Source organism: Staurois parvus, unplaced genomic scaffold (genome assembly GCF_062004578.1).
Source record: "Staurois parvus isolate SC_StPar_1 unplaced genomic scaffold, SC_StPar_1.0 ptg000995l, whole genome shotgun sequence".
NCBI classification, from domain to species: domain Eukaryota; kingdom Metazoa; phylum Chordata; class Amphibia; order Anura; family Ranidae; genus Staurois; species Staurois parvus.
In genome coordinates, this window is record NW_028318791.1 from 3,381 (window position 1) to 12,954 (window position 9,574).

A 9,574-nucleotide genomic window follows, 5' to 3' on the forward strand; every position below is an offset into this window, starting at 1 on the left:
GGTTTGTGAAAATGAAGTAGAGCCGCCAGCACGTCACACAGCACAGCCCCCCGCCCGCAACTCTGAGGTAACTTTTCGCCCCGCCCCCTAATAAAAAAAACTCCCGTTCGGCTGCCCCATGACGTCACGCGTATCTTCCCATCTCAGCCCTTCAAGCCGCCCTCTTCACGTGATCTTTCCTTTTGAAACCTGGGCGGGGCACGCCGACTCTGCGCATGCGCCCGGTCAGTGTTTGCAGGGCGCAGGCGCGGCTGGGCGGGGCCGGCACCGGCTCATTAGAGTGACTCGGAAGCGGGCCCCTCCCTGGCTGTGGCGGGCGCCCGGGATTCAGGCTCCTCCCCCCTCCTCTTACTCCGAGGACCTCAGTCCGAGCACCGGAAGCCATTGACTGGGGATATCCGGCCGGATTGAGAGCACAGGGGAGCGGAGGAGGCGGCCTGCACAGCTCTGGGGGGAGGCTTCTCATGTGGCTGCTGAGCCGGGACACCCTGCTGACTGCTTCTCATACGGGACACTGACTGTGCTCCATACATTCAGGAGCCGGAATATCATCTGCCCGGCCACCGGAGCCCCATATCCTTCCACCTGAGGGGCCCCCTGAGCCCTGATCACCACCACAGCTCACTGGAGGAGCAGCTCTAGGGCTCCTGGACCTTCTGGCCTCATTAGAGGGGCCCCTAAGTGCCACCAGACCTGGTGAAGCATCGGTACTGTACAACCTGAGCCTTGGGGCTTCACAGAACTTATCTGAGGGCCACCCTGAGTCCTTGGACCCTCCTGGAAGAGCAGCCTGAGTCATTGGAACCTCCTGGAGGGCCACCCCGAGTTCTAGGACCTTCTCGGAGGACCACCCTGAGTCCTTGAACCCTCCTGAAACAGCACTCGAGTTCTTGGACCTCCCTGAAAGAGCACCTGAGTCCTTGGATCCTAGTAGAGGGGCACCTTAAGTTCTTGGACCAACCTGAGTCCTTGATCCATCCCGAAGGACCACCTGGATTCCTAAGACCTTCCCGGGGGGCACCCTGATCTTCAGGACTCATACACAGGGCAATCTTGGTTATCCTTATCCTGGTGGACTGTCCGCAATCCTGAGGATCTCCAAACCTCACATACAGAACTCTTTAATAGTGCTCAGTTCCTGAACTCCAAGGACTGTTGCTTCCTCCTTGCACCCCATATCTGAACTCCAAGGACTGTTGCTTCCTCCTTGCACCCCATATCTGAACTCCAAGGACTGTTGCTTCCTCCTCGCACCCCGTATCTGAACATCAAGGACTGTTGCTTCCATATCTAAATGTCAAGGGCTGTTGCTTCCTTACTTGCCCCCATATCTGAACTCCAAGGACTGTTGCCACCCTTTACCCCCAGAGTCTGGAGGTTTCCTACCTACCATCTCTAAGGTGCAACTTTATTGTGGACTTGCAGTCAGCACCCAAGCCTTTTACATCACAGGGGCATCTCCAACCCCAGGGCCCAGCACAAGCCTGATATTGCCTCTTTGGCAGACTGCGGGACGTTGGGTCTATAGCAAACTACCTGATACAAGACATTGGGATCCTTCCACCATCTGCACAGATCACCACAAGGTCAGAACGTTGGACTAATACTTGATACACCTGTAGAGGGACTGTACAGACTCGTGACAAAGGCCAAGCAGTGTTTTACCCCGTATCAGAACACTGTCCAGAAGTTGTGACAACAGATACAACCCAGTTCTTCATTTTTTCCAAGCTGTGTTTAATGCTCCACCATGGGCAAGGTGCTATCCAAGATTTTCGGCAACAAGGAGATGCGGATCCTGATGCTTGGGTTGGATGCGGCCGGTAAGACCACCATCCTGTACAAGCTGAAGTTGGGCCAGTCGGTCACCACCATCCCCACCGTCGGCTTCAACGTGGAGACCGTGACCTACAAAAACGTCAAATTCAACGTGTGGGATGTGGGGGGCCAGGACAAAATCCGGCCTTTATGGCGGCACTATTACACGGGCACACAGGGTCTTATCTTTGTCGTGGATTGTGCCGACCGGGATCGCATCGACGAGGCTAGGCAGGAACTTCATCGTATTATCAACGACAGGGAAATGAGGGACGCCATCATCCTTATATTTGCCAATAAACAAGACCTTCCTGATGCCATGAAACCCCATGAAATTCAGGAAAAACTGGGCCTAACCCGAATCAGGGATAGGAATTGGTATGTTCAGCCTTCCTGTGCGACCAGCGGGGATGGGCTTTATGAAGGACTCACGTGGCTAACCTCCAACTACAAATCCTAATGACTGTTTAGAAGATTTAAACACAGTTTTACGATGTTGCTTCTTCCGAAGAGGATACGTTGGAAGACGAGTAACGTCGGCGTATGCTGATCTAACTGATCACCCTGTTAAATTACAAAGAAGTATGGGCTGGAATATGTTATATAAATATATATATACATATTTTATTTTTTTTTTTTTGTTGTTTTTCTTGTTCTGCGTTTTAGGATTCTGACCTCAGTTTCCCGTACAAACTTCAAAACTGAGCTTGAAGAAGTAGGAACTTCCTTCTCTATGAGCTGTAACGTAATGGTTTAGTTTGAGGGATAGAAGCTTTTACATTTTTTTTTTTTTCCTTCCGCTTTCTTTTCTGTTTTTGTTGTAATTTCTGCATTCATACAGGGTATGTTGCTAGGTCTCTTCCAGCTAGTAAACTTTACAACTTATTCCTTAACAATCACACTGCAGTTTGTCTTTTATACCTAGGCTGTTTTTAATAAGAGGTCTGCTAGCTAGCCTATAACAAATTACTTGGAAAATTGTTTTTCCCTTTTTTCATCCTTCTTTTTTTTTTCTTTTTTTTTTTTAAGATAAATATATATATACATCTATATTTAAAGCTTACATGATTACTAGACTTTTTAAATTGGTTGCTAACAAATTGTGCAAAATAAATATTTAGCCGTAGATCTGCCATGATTGGAAGCAGATGTGGACGATCCTGAATCTCACTTAATGTATGCATGAGTAAGCTGAATGCAAACCGATCCTTCTAATCAATTGTTAGCGAGAGATGACAGGAAAGCCATGAGTGACATTGAGAACGTACAGAGAGCAGACACTGTCACATTTCATAAGTATCTGTTCTGTTCCAGGGGAAAAAAAAACAAAATTTACTTTTGTACATAGAGGAAGGTTCCCTTGACATGTAGCAATACTTAAATTTATGCAAAAGTTTTGCCTTCTTGAAAACCAGATTGTGTAAAGCACAACTTTGTAATTCAGTGCAAATTGCAAGGCTTTATTAGAAGCTTGGTGATTGGCCTGTATGATATCTGTGTTAAAAGGTACATTGCTCCAAAGCGTCTTAAACTATATGCATTTATTAATAAAATACCTACATTATTTCTGTAAATGTATTGTAAAGTACGCTTATTTCTAAGGCCAGTTTGTATGGCAGAAGCAGCACAATTGTGGGGGGATAATAATGAAGTCTTATATGTGGATTGTTTTCTAACATAAATGTGAACTTTTCTCCCATACCTGTTTACATTTTGTAATAACAAAGAGGTTTTGCAGTCTAATTAGGGTACTCGTGAGGTCTGGTAGATTTAGGCCTACTAGTCTCATGTCTCCTGGTGTATGCTGTCTTTGTAATGCAGATCTGAAGACTTTAGCTTTGTATAACTTTTCTTGCCTGTATACCTCGGTGTAGTATTCAGATCTTACGTTTCCTTAGTGCAGTGCGCTTCTTAGCCCCTTTGCGCCAACTACACATATATGCGCATCAGTCTTTGCTGGGAGCACGGCACGCTCCCAGCACAGAGATAGGGTTCTCACTGGGAGCCCCGGGTTCCGCACGAACGATCGGGACCTGGAACTCCCAGTTCCGGGTCACCTGATTGCTGTGATGGCCTTTGATTTGCCTATCAGTGGTCAGGTAATGTGACGCCCGCCCCTGTCTTTCTCTTTTTGTCAATGGAGGGGAATGATACATTGTATCTCTGCTTGCAGAGAAACAACCGTGTGTAAAATAAATAAATAAATATCAAGCCTAGATCAAGGCTTGATCTAGGTTGGTGTAAGGGTCAAAGGTCAGGGTCAGTATATTTTGGGCAGGATTAAAAAAAAAAATGTTTTTAAATTATCAGTGTCCGTTTTCCTAAAACACAGTATCAGTGTGTTTTAGAGAAACATACTATGGGTACATACAAAAACATACACACGTGTGGTATTGCTGCGATCGTCAGGAGTAGAATTTTTTATTTTGGGTTGTTCTTTGGTGGTAGGTTATGTTGGTAACAAATACACAGCTAAATGTACATTTGTTTTGTTTTACTATTTTGGGCTAGTTTTCCTTTGATTATAAACAAATATAATCAGATGTCCATTACCATTTACCATCAAATGAAAGCCCAATTTTTGTCCTGAAAAAACAAGGTATCATCCACCTGGATGCACAAAGTAGTTGTGGTGATCAGTACGGTTTTACTAACACGTTAAAGTTGCAAAATTGTACTTGGGCATTTGTTTAACCTTTTAGGTGCGCAAAGGGGTTAAAGTAGAATTTCAGCTTACACCTAGAATTGTCCATAGATAGATCAAATCTTGTTCAGTTCAGTAGGGGCCTTCTGGGATTCGATCCATCTACGGGCAAGCTGGTTGCACTGAAGTCTACCAGCCTGTTGGGGTTTTTTTCATGCAATCAGTGTCAGCAGCTATGACTGCTAGCAGTGATCATTGTGTTTTTTGCTGGTGGGGAAGGCTCCCTGTTGGCAGATCACAATTCTGCAGGAGGGATTCCCCCATCAACACTAACTGTGTTACTGAGAGAATCTAGCAGTTTTCTTCCCTTCTACCCTTGGTAGATGGAAAGAGTATTGGAAAATCTATGGCATGGGTGTCAAACTGGCGACCCTCCAGCTGTTGCCAAACTACAAGTCCCATGAGGCATTGCAAGATTGACAGTTACAAGTGTGACTTCCAAAGGCAGAGGCGTGATGGGACTTGTAGTTTCGCAACAGCTGGAGGGCCTCCAGTTTGACACCCCTGATCTATGGCTTGCCTAATTACCCTTAAAATTGCCCCCTTCTCCCCCCTACCACCTAGGTTAACTAACCTGTGTGAGAAAGATGTATATACTTGTCTATTTTAGGGCTTCTCCAATCTGGGCATGTGATCTCTCTTGTCTCCAGCAGTGAGGAGAGAGGGCTCTGACAACAGCCAGTAAAGCTTGGAGCGGTAACGTCACCCATAGACTTCAATGGCCCATTCATTGTCAACACTCCTTCCTCTCCCCTGCAGCCATGCTGGGTGAAACTGGTGAGATCACATGACTGGACCAGAGTGGCCTGAAAATCCACTATATTGCCAAAAGTATTGGGACACCTGCCTTTTACACGCACATGAACTTAATGGCCTCCCAGTCTTAGTCCGTAGGGTTCAATATTGAGTTGGCCCCACCCTCTGCAGCTATAACAGCTTAAACTCTTCTGGGAAGGCCGTCCACAAGGTTTAGGAGGGTGTCTATGGGAAGGTTGGACCATTCTTCCAGAAGCACATTTGTCAGGTCAGGCACTGATGTCGGGGGAGGAGGCCTGGCTCACAGTCTCCGCTCTAATTCATCCCAAAGGTGTTCTATGGGGTTGAGGTCAGGACTCTGTGCAGGACAGTCAAGTTCCTCCACCCCAAACTGGCTCCTCCATGTCTTTATGGACCTTGCTTTGTGCACTGGTGAGCAGTCATGTTGGAACAGGAAGGGACCATCCCCAAACTCTTCCCACAAAGTTGGGAGCATGAAATTGTCCAAAATGTCTTGGTATGCTGACACCTTAAGAGTTCCCTTCACTGGAACTAGAGGGCCAAGCCCAACCCCTGAAAAACAACCCCACACCATAATCCTCCCTCCACCAAACTTTACACTTGGCACAATGCAACCGCCAAACACAGAAACATTCATCGGATTGCCAGACAGAAGCATGATTGGTCACTCCAGAGAACACGTCTCCCCTGCTCTAGAGTCCAGTGGCAGTGTGCTTTGCCCCACAACATCCGACGCTTTGCATTGCACTTGGTGATGTAAGGCTTGGATGCAGCTGCTCGGCCATGGAAACCCATTCCATGAAGCTCTCTACGCACTGTTGTGCTAATCTGAAGGCCACACCAAGTTTGGAGGTCTTTAGCTATTGACTCTGCAGACAGTTGGTGACTTCTGCGCACTGTGCGCTTCAGCATGCGCTGACCCCGCCCTGTCATGTGACGTGTCCTACCACTTGGTGGCTGAGTGGCTGTTGTTCCCAGTTGCTTCCACTTTGTTATAATCCCACTAACAGTTTAGCGTGGAATATTTAGTAGCCAGGAAATGTCACGGATGGACTTATTGCACAGGTGGCCACCTATCATGGGACCACGCTTGGAGTCACTGAGCTCCTGAGAGCGACCCATTCTTTCACCAATGTTTGTAGAAGCAGTCTGCATGCCTAGGGGCTTGATTGTATACACCTGTGTCCATGGAGGGGATTGGAACACCTGAATCACATGATTTGGAGGGCGGGGCCAATACTTTTGGCAATATAGTGTAGGTATGTATATTTCTTACATCTGTCTTAGGAGGGGAGGGTTTTTTTAGAGGCAGTTTAAGCAGACTATCATCCCTGGAATGGTTTTCCTCTCTTCTGCTCAAACTTGAATCCCCCCCTTACACATGTGCAGACAATTCTTTTATGTTGAATGTTTTATTCTCTGTGCTGCCCACCACTTTCTGAATGCTTGTCTAGGTAAAGATCATGTAGATCAACCACCTGCTGCTTCTGAGATTTTCGAGTCGCACATCCCAGGAGGCATTGTTTCAGCAGGATCATGCAGTTTTTGACCTCATGTGCTGGCAGTCTTGCCCCAGGCCTTTGGGACCTGGCAGAGCTTTACAGCAGCGGACATGACTCAAACCTCTGCCAGGTCCCAAAGACCTAACGGAGGTTTTCAGTGTGTCTGCACATGTGCGGGTGTCCCACAATGCGTAGACACGTGGAAACGCTCTGTCAGGTCCTACAGACTTCATAGAGACTGGCATGTCTATGCGTGCAGAGGATGAAAACCAACCAGGAGGAGGAGTGTTACGATGGCAGCACAGAGACTATTCTGAAGTCTGTGAACTAACAAGTATGAGGTTATCCATTTTATTATGCAGGAACAAGTATTAGATGGCATTTTATTTTACATGGGTAGGGTGAAGTCCATCTTTTATTATCCTGTCTGATAAATGGTCTTAAAGTTTTGGGCAGATGATGGTGTGTGAAACCTACCAGATACTTATAATTGGGATCTATGATGACCCCTCATCTGCTTTTTTGCAGCTCAACCCACCCATTATCATTTGAGGTACTAGTTGTTCTTGTTAAATATGTGGTGTGTGTCTTTTTTTTTTTTCTCTAGTGCAGGGGTGTCCAAACTATGGTGTTGCGGAACTGCAAGTCCCATGAGGCCTTGCAAGACTCTGACATCCACAGGCAAGACACCCAGAGGCATGATGGGACTTGTAGTACTCAACAGCTTGAGGGTCATAGTTTGGACACCCCTTCTAGTATACCGTATTTTTCGCTCCATAAGACGCACCTAGGTTTTAGCGGCAGAAAACAGGAAAAAAAATTCTGAACTAATGGACTGCAGACACAGTACAGGAGATGACCAGAGACTGCGGACAGCACAGGGATGACCAGAGACTGCGGACAGCACAGGGATGACCAGAGACTGCGGACAGCACAGGGATGACCAGAGACTGCGGACAGCACAGATGACTGCTGACCTTTGGAGAGGTGGGGAGCGGGTACCTGAATTTGACAGGTACCCGCTCTTGCTTCCGCGGAGTTTTTGTTTGATCTTACCTGTTCCTCGATCCAGCCGCGCGCTGTCTTCCCGGCTTCTGTAATGGCGCTCGGTATGACAGCCGGGTGCCCAGTGCGCATGAGCGAGAAGCACTTGCGCTTTGTGATTGGTCCGGCGGCTTCTGGGATCTGTCATGTGTCCCAGGTACCGCCTTACCATTCACAAAAAGCACCGCTTCTTGCGCATGCGCACTTGGCACCCGGCTGTCATGCCCAGTGCCCACACTACAGAAGCCGGAAGACAGCGCGCCGCTGGATAGAGGAACAGGTAAGATCAAAGAACAAAGACGTAAGAGCGGGTACCTGTCAAATTCAGGTACCCGCTCCCCACCTCCCCAAAGGTCAGCAGTCATCTCCATAAAGTCCCGCTGCAGAGCTGAGCGGCCGGCCCGGTATTCTGACATGGCTGCGGTGGAAATACCGGACCGGCCGCTCCATATTCGCTCCATAAGACGCACTGACATTTTCCCCCCTTTTTTTGGGGGAAAAAAGTGCGTCTTATGGAGCGAAAAATACGGTAAGTAGTAGTAGGTAGAGGATTCCCATGTGCAAAAGCAAGTGGTTCAGTAGGATTTTCATGCTGGGGTGTATCAATAGATGGCTTTCTGAAGAAATTCACATACTACATATGCGCAGTGATGGGCTGTCGGAGACCAGAGCCAATCACTGCGCATAGGTAGTATGTGAATTTCTTCAGTTTTGGCCCCGCTACACAGCCAATCGTCAATGGTTGCAAGTATTTCCCATGAAGATGTAGCTTCAACTCCTTTACTCCCATTTAAGGTTCTGATGTTGCTCCCTGTCATCTGTTACTCGGATTCTCATTTGAAATAAGCAAACCAGATCCTAAAGATGCATTGAAAGCATTCGGAGCTCATTCACATTATCATGCATACTAAAACAGGCTATTTAAAGGAGAAGTACAGCCAAAGCTCGTTGGTAGAGTACAGGGATGCAGTTTGTTCTGCATTCCTGTGAGTCGTTTTCAGCCGGCAGTGGGCTAAAGTCAGCTGTTGGCTGACGTCACTCAGCCGGTCCAGGCTGGGGAAGGATTGCGACCATATGGTCGGGATCCACCCAGAAGCCTCGATCCGCACCTGGCTCAGCCTGTTGGCAACCGCATGAGGGCCTGAGCCGGCCGCCCCCGCCCAGTGAGTGCTTGGGGAGGTGGGGGTAGAAAAAGTATCCTGTTTTCTTTTGTATTTCTTCCTTTTGTGTGAAATTCCCCTGTTTAGTCCCTCTGCTTTCCTTCTAAAAGATGACCACACTAAGCATAAGAGCGTATCTATCTCAGCAAGGTCAGTGTTCTGGCTGTGCTGGGAGCATAGCCTGCCTGTCCTCCAATGGTCAGACTTGTACTGACACCCTCCCCCCCCTATCCATTTACTAAGTAGATCCATGTACTTCTGTTTCCTATCTTGAATACCCCCTTCCTTAGCAGTACATACTCACCTTTATTTCACCATCCAGAATTCAGCCAATGGGAGATGGGAAAGCAATCCCTGTGTGTAAGCTCTGAGTCATTCTAGCCAGAGCTTACATAAGGCTACTGTGAAGTTTGCTCCCGGTAACAGCAGTGGCCAGTCACAGGACATGAAAAAGAATGTCACATGCTCCTCAATACCCAGACGTATTGGTTCCTTTTTTTTTTTTAACTCCTAATTGGGGAGGAAAGGAAGGGTGTGCATGTGCTGCTAGGAAAGGGGGCTTTTAAAGG

The 9,574-nt window shown here is 47.5% G+C and overlaps 1 protein-coding gene across 1 annotated transcript; it reads left to right on the forward strand.

The window, feature by feature from the left end:
• The first annotated feature begins 244 nt into the window (after positions 1 to 244).
• On the forward strand, positions 245 to 3,392 carry ARF6 (ARF GTPase 6). Its single transcript, XM_089657412.1, has one exon. It carries the CDS (start codon positions 1,751 to 1,753, stop codon positions 2,276 to 2,278), a length of 528 nt encoding a protein of 175 aa, XP_089513538.1. The 5' UTR covers positions 245 to 1,750; the 3' UTR covers positions 2,279 to 3,392.
• Positions 3,393 to 9,574: the final 6,182 nt, after the last annotated feature.